The following is a 14523-nucleotide window of genomic DNA, read 5'->3' as shown; positions in this document are numbered from 1 at the left end:
TCATTCTCTGCTGCTCCCCTGGTATAGAGGGCCTTGTCGGGACACGTCGGGGCAACCCATGAGCGCGGGAGGGAACCCACTCCTTGGCGTAGAGCGGTTGAGCGTCGCAAAGAGGGGAGTAGGATTTGCACATTCCTTGCATAGTCCCGTCGCAGACACCCGACGGACAAACCCGTTCGCGTTGATGAGCGTGATGGTTATGCACGCCATGCCCCATGCGCTTTGCATTCGTTGCGAGCACTGCCGCACAAAGTGAACCGTAAACAGCGTGCAACGAGCAGCTCCCGCGGACGCAGAGAAGGCAGGCGTCGTCACAAGGTGCTCATATTTCGCACTCGCGAGCTGCCCACAAAGGGCCACGCTATCCTCTCGTGAGCATGGCTTGATTGACAGCTCGTGCGACCCAAAACGGGCACGCGCGAGCGACTCGAGGTTACTAATTGGCGCAACGACGCGCTTATAACTGTCCGCGTAAGCTGCACGCGATGACAAATAGGACGCCATATGCTCGGCGGTGCTGTCCACCACGGAGAGGGCGATAAGTGGCCCGTTTACGACGTGCGCATGCCTTGCGTTTGACGAGCGACCGCAGCTGGAGCGGCAGCGTGGCGTCGACGACGACGATGCGCGCCAGGCCTGGCGTGCGTGGTCAGTGACCTCTATATATAGCGTATACGAACTCGCACGGAGGAACGGAGAAGCCGTGGATCCCTTTGTGCTTCCCACAACTGCTGGAGGGAGTGCGCGCGGTCGTTGTCTCTCAGGAGTGAAGGAAGACCTAACCGACCAACCTTTTGTCTACTGCAGTTGTTCGCAACTGCGCAGCGTTTTTCGCCTCTTGAGACCGCGTGTAAGTGCTGGCAAAACGACGCATTTGTGCGGGGAAAAAATGGAACATTAATAGGCCGAATGCGCCGTGTCATTGTGAAATGCTCAGTGTATATATACTCTGTGCCTGCCGCTACCTGTTCGTAAACACTGTTGTTCGCCGCTTGCTTAAAACTAAATTAAGATAGTTGTCTACAGCTTTATCTGCGGTTCCGAATCTTTACGCTGAACGGCTGCTAGCCCTTTAATTTTCCTATTTTTGTTTAATGGAGTCAAACGGCATTGCCAGAGGCATAATAGAATTCAAAATGTAATAATACTTTCTTATCGCGCTAACCTTTATGAATGGTAAAGCTTATACGTTTAAAGTTGACAGCTGCGTCATCAGAAATAAAAAAAGAAGGGAGGGGGCGACGAGGGATCAGTGCAAGCTGGGGGCCCATGGCCCCGGGCCACTCTGGATTCGCCAGTGGGAGTGGGTCTACATTAGAGATAGCCAAGGCAGAACTCGCCGTTGGTTGAGGTTTACAGCGGTCATGCAGGAAAGGACGTTAAGAAGGCAGGAGAGCGCGTTTGATATTATTAATGGCAGGCGTCCTACTTGTGCGCTATAGCATGCTGTTGTGCCAGCGTTTCTTGCTCACTTGCTTGGAACTTAAAGCAACGATGAACGATAAGCGCGCCTTGCATGACTGCTTTCTTCAAAAAAATTTGTCATCCGTATATAGGTGGAGCTGTCAATTGAAACGATGTGGCTTTACGACCTCGTGCTGCAGTTGCGGATGTGTTGCACGGCGCAGCCGCGAAACGCACGTGGCGCATATTAAACTCGCTAAAAAGAAATCCCTGCATCGTTGAAGACGGCGCATATCTATACACAATGAGCAAGAAAGTGGACGGAGTGAATCCTAGACAAATATGAGTTTGTTCCTTGCGCATACAGCGTCATATTCCGCGCGTATAAAGTTCAACAAACAACTTTACGTATATACCAGCTGTGTTTGTTGTTGTTGTTGTTCAGGATTATACTGAATTTTCAAAAGTAGTGTGCGGCAGATAACACAAATCGAATATTTAAACTGGATTGTTCGAAGAGGCGCAGACTGCTGTCAAAACGTTGACAGTCACATTTGCATACGCTAAAGAGGATGAAGGCGAAAGCCTGCGCCTTTGCGAGGCATTCATTAAATTACTTTGACATTCTCATTCGAATGTGTTGTTACTTCCTATTACTTTCTTTCTCTTGTTCTCTTTTTCGGGTGCCTAGACGTCGCCACTGGTTCTGCGTGGATAATGGCACGTTAGAACAATCGTGGCAAGTTTATGAAGACCATTAAGACACATACGCGGGTGCACTGGATAATTTTTTTTTAACACTTCAACCGCTACATGGGCTTGCTTGTATACTATGGTAAACTACTTTCTTGTAGCGCAGGCAGAATGAGAGGGACAGGGATAGCCAAATTAGACAAACACGCAGCGCTAACTTTCAACAACAGATTTATTTCCAGTTCTTGCAGGCGTATACTTATACTCCTGGAAATAAGACATGCACATCGCTCGGCAAATATGAACGAAACCGGGAAAACCACATGCAGACACTTTTGTGGCCACACTGATTATTTACAAGGGTGTCCGTTCTACGCAAAGAGAGATAATCGAGCTCTTTCGTTGATAAAGAATTTGATGGCTTACTGGCTCATGCGCTTGAATTTTGTTGCCATGACGCCAGATGGTCGTCGGATTTTTCGGCCAATAAACCATCTAAGACCTTCCCCTTAATAAATCAGAATCCATATATAGTTGACTAATTACCTATGTTTAAATAACTTTAACTACTTTATCGCACGTACTCCAATTTACGAATTGTAGCCGGCGAATTTGCAAGGCATAGCCATGTGCACCTGGAACGAATTCTAAAGATGACACCGATCTCGAGATATGCTCCGTCAAATTTGCGGTAAAAGTGCACTGCCGTCCCACTTACTCCTTTAACAAAACGCCGCCTTATGTGCATTCAAACACAAAAATAACTGGAACACCAACGTATTTCGTCGCACACTTTGGGAATGAAGGTCTCGAAACTGGTGTCATCCGTATACCGTTCATATCGAGTATATAAGCCTGGCTAATTCGCCGGCTGCAATTTATTGCAATATATGCATAATGTTCGGAATCATGATTAGTAATTTTTTTTAAACATCGACGATTACGTATTTCGATTTCTCGTTCCCGTAATGTCCGCCTGTTCGATTAATCCAGCTCAAGGATAAGAATGGTGCTATCTGCCCCTCAAGCGATCTTTAAAAAATAATTTATCCCGTAAAAAAAGTGTATATTTGCGGCCATGCTGTGCAGAAAGTGTGGATATATGTTGTCTACTCGGTCCTGTCCGAACCAGCTATAAGCGTAAGTGTGAGCGATCGGTCACGAAGGAAGGAAGGAAGGAATTGCGAGAGAACGTTGCGCAACTCGATTGAAACCAAACTTATCGTCGCGATAGGTTTGAGTGATGCCTCTCGACAGGCACGGCCGAACAAATGCACATAGATTAAGCGCTCTACCGGAGTGGCGAGTCTCAGAGGCCACGTGTCATGGGCCTACGCTGCGAGGCTCCTATAACCGGCAGCAAAGGTTTTTCCGAGTTCTCCCACGAGTGGCTGTTGACCGCTGAGCAGCGGAATGTATTATAGAGCGCTCGCACTGCGCATATAATTTCACGCCTTGTATGTTTCCTCGCGCTCCCTGAGAGCGCGGCCTTCAAAAGTATATGCGCGCGCGTCACGCTAGCACGCAATCCTTTAGAGCCCCAGCTTCAAAACGGACACCAATCTGCGTGCGTGTTTGCATTTTCGCACCCGCACGCCGTTTTCAAAGTGTCTCTCGCAACGCCCGCGCGTCCACCCTTGGCCCACATCGATCATGCGCGCAGTTGACCGCGGATTGCGTGGCGCGCACGCACGCGAGGGCTCGCTCGATTGACCCCCCCCCCCCCCCTCACCCCTCCTAAATCGACAATTCGTCAGAGAAGTAACTCTTTCGCGCGCGGGGGGGCGGACGCCTTAGTTCCACTCGCAACAGACAATGCCGACGCGAGGCATTCGGCAAATGTGAATCGAGACGTGAGCGTACGGCCCGGCCCGCCCCCGCTTCCAGGACTCACTGAAGTATGTGCATACTTACACACGCGGTGGTAGAATTGCAACGCGTTTTCGCGGGCCGCTGAGTCCTTGCGGTCGACCGCTTGTGTCGCGAAAAAGCTTTCCTTCTAAATCTCCTTCTCTCTCTCTCTCTCTCTCTTTGTTTTTCGTTGCTTTTGTGGTGGCCTACCGACCGTGAACGGAAGGGTTTGAGGTCCCAGATCTGTGGGGCGATAAGTCGAGTTCACCTTATGGCACGGCACCACTGCGTGCAACTCGCCGCCTTCGCTGCGTGCTGCAGCCGGGTGGGGGCATGCCTTGTCCGCTGACTGCAGGGTGGAAGAGCCGCATCATCATCATCAGCCTATTTTACGTCCACTGCAGGACGAAGGCCTCTCCCTGCGATCTCCAATTACACCGGTCCTGCGCCAACCGATTCCAACTAGCGCCTGCGAATTTCTTAATTTCATCACCCGTGCACCTAGTCCTCTGCCGTCCTCGATTGCGCTTCCCTTCTCTTATCGGCACCCGTTCTGTAACCCGAATGGCCCACCGGTTATCTAACCTACGCATTATGTGACCTGCCCAGCTCGATTATTTTCTATTAATGTTAATTAGAGTACTCGCTATCCCCGTTTGCGCTCTGATCGACCATGCGCTCTCTTCCGGTCTCTTAACGTTACGTCTAACATTTATAGTCTATTAGCTCTTTGGCGATCCTTAACTTGTTCTCTATTGTAGGATATTCAAGTTTAAAAAAGAAACAGCAGTTGGCAACCAGGGTACGTGGACCACGCGGCGTTTTGTTACTCCGCTAGCCAATCACAGAAGCAAACGATGTTGTCGTCATGCGACGTTTTCAAAATGGTGTTAAACTTGATACCTCCGGAGAGTCTGCAGTTTTTGAAAAGTCTGTTCATCGGCAGAAGCGATGAGATGTGCGACAGACATGGACAAAGTGTGTGCAGTCTGAGCATTTCACTCTTCAAAAGTCCTCGGTACAGTTCATTTCATTGCTGAGCCCGTTTTACTCGTGAAACTTCACTGCCAACTGAAGTTAAACTTGACAGTAAATAGTTGCAACGAATTAAGCGTCTTATTTCAATTCAATAAATAATTAATTATGCTTTCACCGTTCCACTCTAATAGACGAGTGAAAGCGCATAAAATTACGCGCTCGCAACTTTATTTTTGTGGTTAGCGCCTTATTTAGGTAACAGGAAAAGTACGAACTATTTGCTGCCTCGCGGAGAAACAGTGCCTGGCGAGGCACAGTGCGTAGGTGGGGCTTCACTGCAGACTTAAGTTGTATCCGACTATAGCTTCTTTGTTAAGCTCCAGGTTTCAGCCCCATATCTAGAACGCAATGATTGTACACTTTCCGTTTCAGTGACACTGGTGATCGCCCAGTCAGGATCTCATAATGTATGCCGCATGCGCTCCAACCCATTTTTATCCTTCTGTAAATTTCCTTCTCCTGATCAGGGTGCCCTGTGAGTAATCGACCTAGGTAAACACTATTCCTTCGCAGACTCTAGAGGCTGACTGGTCATCCTGAACTCTTGTTCCCTTTCCAGATTATTGATCATTATCTTTCTTTTTCTGCATATTAATATCCCGTCCTCACTCTTACACTCTCTCTGTTAGGGCCCTCAATCATTTGTTGTAACTCATCCCCAGTGTTGCTGAACAGGACAATGTCATCTGCAAAGCGAAGGTTGCTGAAACATTGGCCGTTGACTCTTACTCCTAAGCCTTCCATGTTTAACGGCTTGAATACTTCTTCCAAGCATGCAGCGAGTAGCATTGGAAGAGGCTACAGAACCACAGACGAGCACCTGCGTTTTTGGCTCAGCGACAGCGCTCAGTTAACGGCAGTTTTCCAAAAACGAGGCCGGCCGCAGCTCCCATCTGTCGGCGGAACGGGAAAACGGTTGCTCCGCTTTTCTCTCTCTCTCTTCTTCGTCATTCTCTCTCCGAATGAATGCACGCGCTCGGCGTATCTGTAGCAGTAGCAGTACTAGTAGTGAGCGCCGCATCCTTTGCCCGCCTCCCCTTTTTTTCTCTGGCCGGTTCGCAGTGCCCTCCTCTCCTCTTCCGCTCCGCCCAGCCGCTCTTCTACCTGTTGCCGTCGCTCTGAGGTTGCGTTTGTTCTCGTGAAACGACCGGTCTTGTTTGCCGTTTGCCAAACTAGATGGCGCGTTGTGCCCGGCTCCGGCGGCAGTACAGTCACTGAAACTCGGAGTTCCAGTGACTTTATGCGGCAGTGAGCAATATGCGTCAGTAGTACAATAGCAGGCGGCCTGCAGATTGGTGGAGTGTGGTATAGTTACGGGAAACCTTTGCTTAAAGCGAAGTTGAAAGAAAAAAAAAATACTGTTCTGCATTTCAGGACAGTATTCCCTTTTCTTCTCTTTTCTTGTCTTTTTCTTTCCTTTTTCTTTTTATGCCGAGCGACAAGGAGTAGGCGCCACCCGCACCTAATCATATCACATCATGTCAATAAAAAACGTATCTAAAAAAAGGCACTGCAGTGCAGGTGCCACCGCACCGTTTCTGCGTGTATTACCGTCCGTCCTTTCGTTTATCATCCGGCCATCGTAAAGTAAAATGGGGAAAACGCTTAGCCTCTCTCCGTTTGTTCGGCAGAAATTAACTATGGCGATACATAATGGGAAAAAGAATAAAAGGAAAAGGAAGCCGAGTTTCTCTTCTTGAATCCCGCGCCAAGCTGTTACCGCTGATGACGTATTTGTGTCTCGACTGACCTAGTAGTGGGCCTCGGATTTGTGTTCCCAGACTGTGTGGGGCTGTCCGAGACGCGGCATAGGCAACGCTCATTGACTGAAAGCACCGCCTCTGGGCGTGCGGGACTGTCAGAGATGGATAATCGAAGAGGTGCAGTGTTGGGGGTACATACATTTACAGATTTGGGTCGTATTAATGCAGGGACACTCCTCAAACGTTCCCACGCTGAATACTCGCTTAATTTTTGGACGCAATTCATTTTATTACAAGGTATTGACCGCCACATTTGCGAGTGATGAGTCATTGTCTAGCCTTTCCAAGGCGTTATGATCTGGGACGTCACGTGCCGCACCGGCTGACTTCCACGTTTTAGAATCTTTCCCTGACGTGCCAAGTTTCTGTGACAGCCACCTACCAACTATTTTAAAAGTGCGAAAGTGCGCACGTATGAGGGATTGCTGTAAAAAAAAAAAGAAAGAGAAAAACCTTTGACCTCTGCTTTTAGATCAATTGTTTCGTGTGTCCGTTTCGCCTATACGCAGAGAACTGTTTAATGTGAGTACCAATAGCGCGAAAACAAGAAATCGAAATCGCCTTGAAAGCAGCTGCATCGCGGCAACTGGATCAAAACGCGTGCTTGAGTGTGCGGCATTCACAGTTCCACCGCGTGCATGCTTATTCGCGGTCGGCGGCGCACTGTCCTAGGAATACAATAGGCTTAGAACGGGCCCCGTGTCAGTGCTTCGGCGAAATGGCGAGCAATTACAAGCCGAACTCGGCGCAGGATATCCGCAGTAGCGTCGTTATACCGGCGCGGGCTGTGATCCCCAGGACTCGGCTGTGTACGCGAGGCTCGCCGGCCGGCGGAAGTGATAGGTGCCCTAAAGTGTGCCGATAACGCCCGTGGGCAAATATTTGCGGCTCCCCTGCGGCGCACGCGAGGTCGACCGCAGTTGCTCCCGTTTCAGCCGTTTCCCCCGTTGAGCTTCGCCCTGCAGTTGACGGTCGTACGGTGGCGAGCGTTGTCGCTTCGCGACTCGAGCAGAATGGGCTATGAATTCTGAACTCGCTAAAGAAGAGAAAGAAGCGCGGGAGCTGTCAAGTGGGCAGGGAAACCGGATCGGGAAATTTTCAAGGCCAGTATATGCCTCGACCTTGCGTGGAAGTTCGACTTGTTCCTCCAGCAGAAAAAAAAAAAAAGCCCGAATTGTCGTACGGCATTTCCCTTCGTTAATATTTGTTCGTTCTTGTTTATGAATACTGTAATATTATGCAATGTCCTAGTGGGCTCGATACCGAACGTATAGTTTTTTCTGTAAGAAATGCCGGCGTCGGAAAGTTCAATGTCGATAAATTTACCGATATCAAATTAGGCACCTTTTCTTCAACCAAGGGTTACTCTCGCATTACAACTTCATTGTAGAAAGATTGTTCCAATCAATAGCTCGAATGGCAAAAAACGAATACGTAAAACTCATTTCCAGTGTGTCGTTGCCGAGTCGCATAACTTGAATACGCGAAGGCACGCTCTAGGCATCGTGGGAACACAGATCACGAGAATCGTGAGAAGCAGGCATCGCGATAACGACTGAGATGTATCACGGTGCACTGCATCAGACGAACTGCTGGATGATCACGGTTAGCCTGCACGATTATAAATGAACGACGGAACTGAGACATGACGTCTAATTTAAGGCATTAGAACTTGAGACTGACTCCAACCAAATAACTGAATTTTATTAGCCCGACGTTTCGGAGCCCATTCGGCTCCTTCTTCAGGGGGTTGTTCTTCGGGGGGTGGCGGTGTGCCTCTTTTAAAGCTATTCAGTTATTTAGTTATTCAGTTAAAAATTCAGTTATTTGGTTGGAGTCAGTCTCAAGTTCTAATCAATTTCCCAACCAGACAGGCAATTCTGTCGAAATGTTTAGCTTCAAATTTAAGGCATGTATGGATGGATACAACTTTCTTGTACGTCCGACAAGGTTTAACGCGACCCGGGCTCAGGTCTCCCACGGGTGAAATATTTTATGCGTACATGAATTCATAAAGCCTCAAGATCGTTCGCAAAAGCTGTTCTTCCTCGCTATCCGCCGCTTTCAGTGATGATCTTAGGTGGAAAACACGTAAAAAAAAAATTGCTGTTTCGCGCATAATGCGAAGCAGTAGCGCGATAGTTGTTGCAGTGCTATGCGCTTTAATTCTTGCATTGCTTCACTTCGCGCGCGTGTCGCTTTCCGTGAACATGTCATTTCGTGTTCCCTCATTCGTTGAAGGAACCTTCTCCGCAGTAAGAGTACTCGCAAGGAGAAGCCCACTTTAGCGATACCCCTCGTTTTGCAGGCGGTAGCCTGTGCTTACACTGGGAGTATTTGTAAGGGTGTGTGCTGGGGGGGGGGGGGGTGTAAAGCCGTTAGCGTTGCCGTGGGAGCGGCCGTTGTCAATAAATAAAGTAACCGAACAAGCAAAGGCACATAATCCGTTGTCAAACTAGGGTTCGGTCCTCTTGCTTACGGCGTCAGCACTTCTTTGATTAGGGCATCGAGTGTATGCAGGGAGTGTATGCAGGGAATTCGTGCCAGCCTAGAGTGTGGTGCCTGCGCCGTAAACTGAACACTCATATGACGATGCCAGCGCCGAGTATCAGGCTTATCTGGCAAATGGCAGTGTCGAAAAAGCAAACTTGTGAAAGCACGTATAAGGCAGTTCAACCAACCAACCAACCAACCAACCAACCAACCAACCAACCAACCAACCAACCAACCAACCAACCAACCAACCAACCAACCGACCAACCGACCGACCGACCGACCGACCGACCGACCGACCGACCGACCGACCGACCGACCGACCGACCGACCGACCGACCGACCGACCGACCGACCGATCAATCAATCAGTTATATTTTATTTCCTTTGAAAAGGAGGAGTACGGGACTAAAAGCTCGAACAGTTTGACGAGGTCCCAAAAGTTTCCAGAACAGCAAGATGGCTGCCATTCATAAGAATTGCAAAGTGGACAAGCATTGGAGAGTGACGAGTAATACAGAATGGAATTAACAAAACGGCAAACAATCACACAAGCAAAAATAACGGTACAATTAATCAACAAACACGAACAGCAGCGGTCAACAAGAACAGGAAAGAAAATGGAAATCATATACTAGTCCTGCAAATAAATAAGTGTTTGCTAAGACAGTTTAGGTTACAGGAAGGATCAAAATCTTGTCAGTTTAATATCTTTAGCAGCTGACGTTCTATGGGTGGGCACGAACCATACGTCTTTATGTCCGGTCTGACGAACACTTGTATGTACTAGTAGTCTTGCCAGGTGAATTGCATCGTCAATACCAAATTTAAAGAAACCTTTATAACACAACATCAACCTATATTTGTAAAAACAAAACAAAGGAAGAATTTCATATTTAGAAAACGATTCTGTGGCGCAAGTATAATGTACATCAGCTATCTAACGCACGACTTTTTTCTGCAGCAAATGTAGCTTGTTATAACTTGTACCACCAGTTGTGCCCCACAGCAGGATGAAGTACTGCATGATAGATACTACCAGAGCATTATATAGCATAACCTTCACCTGAGTAAGGATAATGCACCGCATACGTGCAATGAAACCAATGGCCGATGACAATTTAGATGGGAGGTTATCAACATGCGCATTCCAGGTAAGGTGCTTCGAAAAATGTACTAGGTTATTAACAGAATCTACCATTTCTAACTACTCACAGCCTAGACACAAATTCACATTATTGGTCAACATTTTATCTCTAGGCATGTACAAAATTCCCTTCATTTTCTTTGGGTTGATTTTTAAACAGTTCATCGCGGCCCAGTGTTCTTTATCAGACAGCGTCTTGTTAGCGTTTATTTCTTTATCTGGTTCCAAGTTTCCTGTAATAAAAACGGTTGTGTCATCAGCATACGAAACAAATGTAGCGTGATCTGTGCAGTGCATAATATCATTTATGTAAATCAATAATAAGAGTGGCCTCAAATTGCTTCCTTGCGGCGCACCAGTGATAACTGGCTTCCTTGAAGATTTCGCATTGCTAGTGTCTGCGAACTGTGACATGTTTGAAAGATAAGATTTAAGAAGCAGTTGTCGGTGTCTTTTCAGCTGGAGGTTGCGCCAGCCGACCCAGGATGTTTCGTTTATACCTTTTTTTTTCCTTTATGGATACGAAATGTACGTGCGGCGTGTTTATTCACTTTGCAAGTAGAGCTCCTTCTATGCATACGAAGGGTCTTCAAGTGAGCTGCACCATGCCACGAGAACCGGACTTTTATCACGGCCTGAATGTTTCTGATCAGGCGCCAAGCCACGTGGCCACAGGAAGCCTATCTATCACCTGCAGATATTTTCGTAAGATAGGAGCGCAGATTCAGGAAACGCGGCCGAGCTGCCAGTAAGACGACGCAGTGAAGCTTTGCTTGCGCTAATAGGTCTCCGGCAACCAAGTCAACACATTTTACTCTCTTATGTATAGCTAGATGTACTACGGTATTGCTGGCACATCAAAGCGTATTCACTCATAGGCTTGTTCCACTGGGGGAGCAGGTGGCACATAAGCATGCGCTGTAAAGCACCTGCTTCAAGCTTAAAGACAACGTATGGGCTGAGTTTTTCACGTAGAAACATCTGCAGCTGTGCAGATCTCCACTGGACAGGTAAGGGACAGACGTGCATGGCGGCCGGGACAGCATCGATGTTCTTACTGTGTGAAAGTTTAGCGTCTCACACGTATGCTATAGAATTCTTACAGCCTTTACGTTGTAAAGTTGATACCGAGAGGAAACGGTTGAGTGTGGCAGGTCTATAAAATGCAGAGCAGATAATCAATGATCTGTGAAAGTAACGCAATGACTGCCAAGGAAGTTAAACGCACTGGATGGCGGCAGAGGTACAGATGGAATGATGAAATCGGGAAACTTCAAGATAGAAAATGGGCTCGATTGACGCACAACGTAGCTAACTGGAGCTCTTTGGGAGATTCGTCCTTGCCTTGATTTAGAGGACGCTTATGTCTTGCAGGGTTTTGCGTTCACAATGTACGTAAGCGTTGAGAAACTCAGCGCAGCTGTAGCAGTGCGTGTGTACCAACCCATCTTGCATTTCGTTTCGCAGATTGTCTACCTGGGCGCCTTCATAATGGAACTTTGGTGGATCATAGAGAACAATGGTGAGTTGAAAATTTTCTTATTTGACATCCTTTCTCTCTCTCTCTCTCTCTCTCTGTATATATATATATATATATATATATATATATATATATATATATAAGCGTAGATAGCCAATGACTACGAACACGCGTACATTCCCTCAAGTTCGTAGTCATTGGCTATCTAGGCTTTCGTTCCTTTCCTTATTTTATTTTTGCCTTCACTCTCACAGAGAAAATGTTTAAATTGAGCCATAGATTGAGTATAAATAAACCACGAACCAAGATATTCTAATGTTGCGCAACTCAAACTCAAAACATAAAAAGAAAGGTTACGGCGCATACGAGGACCAAGTGAGACACAATCGACACATACAGGCGCCATTGTTTTTAAGTTATGAACCAACTAGCTAAGCAACAAGTTTTATCAAATTCAAAACATTCTTGTTAGCGAAAATGCAAATTTCTTTGATTAAAATTTACGTGGCGAAAGTTGTTATGCTTCTTAATTATATCCGCTTTTTTGCGTATCTTCCATGGACCACCTTAGTGGGCTACCAACGTGTAAACTTAGGTCAAAACAGGGTCTTTGCGAAAGTCAGGCTTTTATTTTAGAGCCTATGCACAGCACCTCGCCGATAATAAAATTGTAGAACGTAGTACGTTTTAGGGACAGTTCTATAAAAATAATTGCAGGTTTCCTTCCTTGACCGTTTTTTGTGAAATATTCCCCCAAAGCGCTTAAATTTGCGTATATTTATCTTGGTGCTAAGGATTGAAAAACATAAAAGGGTTTTGTGAAACTGTTTTACAGCTAAAGCACAATGTTCAGAAAACTCAAAAACGCAAAAGTTTGAAAGAATGCGCGATACGGTACGTCTTTGGCAAATTGTTGTTTCGCACCTGATTTTGCACCGTTTAGTGTAATTCAAATGGCGCTCGCGGGCGCAACATTCCCTTCAATATAGTTTGGGAAAGTACTGTGCAAGTAATGCTTATATACGTGTAATTATCTTTTGTTGTAATTTTTTGAGAGAAGTATATATTGCTGGAACGCCACGGTTGGGACAGTTGGCTTGGAATGACCCTATATATACGAAATACACCCATCTGATGCTTGCGTACATATGTTCATCATGCTGCGCATATGCACACCGAATCAGCGATAAATCATTCTCCGATAGGTAGGGCTTGCGTGTATTTATACAGTGCCAAATCCGGTGTGTGCGCTTCGCATGGCAGAGCAAAAGAATGCGTGTACCTCATCCACTAGCTTGTCTCCCCCGTTACAGTATATATAGGCATCAACGGAAGCCTCTGCGGCAAGCTAATTGTTGTGCAGTTGCCTTGTCCTTGTTGCCTTCCATGCAGTTGCCTATCCACGTCTGCATAGTAGCATGCAGGGCGAGACTCGGCGCTTTGAACGCCCATCCAAAGCCTAGTCATATGCGTTCCCCGCTGTCGTATTATGCGCGATGGGTATACAATCCACGGGAGCCGGGCGAATCTTTGTGATGAGTCGGGCGCGAACACTAAAGAGAGAGAAAATAATGTAGAGAAAGGCAGGGAGGTTAACCAGAGGTAGTTCCGGTTGGCTACCCTGCGCAGGGGGAAGGGTTAAGAGGGATAAAAAGAGAAACAGAGTAGAAGGGGGAGATAGAAAGAAAGGGAGACAAGCACGAACAAAGCGCGTACACTACAGAGCGGTAGGGGGCGGCATTCTTGGAGTCTGTCGTGAAGCCCCGTGGACCGCAAGAACCTTACTAGCGCGAGTAGGGCCTTCAACGCGGATGTTCTTTCGGAGCATTGGCCTAAAGCTTTTAGTTCTGAAATTGGACGATTGTCCAACTGGTCCAGCACTCTGCACATCACTTGTCTCTCAGCACTGTATCGCGGGCAGACACAGATAATGTGTGCGAGCGTCTCGTCGATGTTACATGTGTCGCACGTGGGGCTGTTGGCCATTCCTATGAGGAAAGCATAGGCGTTTGTAAAGGCAACGCCTAGCCACAGACGGTAGAGCATAGTCTGGTCACGTCGGGGTAATCCAGGCAGGAGGTGCATCCGTATGTCCGGAGACAACGAACGCAACCGACACATTGTGAAAACATTCGAGTCCCACAGGGGCAAAGTACACTCACGGGTCATCAATCGCAGCTGAGCCGCAGCGTCTGTTCGCGAAAGCGGAACACTAAAGAATGCCGCTTGCTGCGATTGCTGCATCAACGGCATGCGTGTTGCGTCATCAGTCTCTTGATGCAGTAGATGACCTCGCTAGATGCGGAGGGAACATGATCGGGTGGTAGCATTCTATACCTCTGTATGCTGCGATGAACTGCTTATCCATACGCATGTTTATCGTCGCACTTTAAGAGGAAACGCGGGAAACGCACTGGCGGAACGACTGCCTACATGTCTCTGCAAGGCAGATCCGCCCGCACCTGGATAGCACGATCATCCTCTTACATAAATAGTGGCACCTCTTTAATATTGCTATGTGTTCAAAACATTAAGCTTACACTTTTCTTTTACTCCGCGACTATCACGTCGTAGGTTAATTAAATAACTAGCGCGCTACGTTCGCGCCCGTACATGCGCTCGCAGTTTTCTTCGCGCCAACATCAGCATGCGCG

The 14523-nt window shown here is 47.3% G+C and overlaps 1 protein-coding gene across 2 annotated transcripts in view; it reads left to right on the top strand.

Annotated features, from left to right (window-relative positions):
* The window catches only part of Rcd6 (Reduction in Cnn dots 6), an 86407-nt gene that overhangs the window by 55473 nt on the left and 16411 nt on the right, over nucleotides 1-14523 (top strand). For both annotated transcript variants that reach the window (XM_065430058.2, XM_065430057.2), the window contains exon 2: nucleotides 11857-11911. In XM_065430058.2, the coding sequence (XP_065286130.1) occupies nucleotides 11857-11911 (55 nt within the window). The remainder of the gene's footprint in view (nucleotides 1-11856; nucleotides 11912-14523) is intronic.

The sequence above is a fragment of the Dermacentor albipictus genome, chromosome 3 (assembly GCF_038994185.2).
Source record: "Dermacentor albipictus isolate Rhodes 1998 colony chromosome 3, USDA_Dalb.pri_finalv2, whole genome shotgun sequence".
NCBI classification, from domain to species: domain Eukaryota; kingdom Metazoa; phylum Arthropoda; class Arachnida; order Ixodida; family Ixodidae; genus Dermacentor; species Dermacentor albipictus.
This window is presented reverse-complemented; position numbering and strand designations above follow the sequence as displayed.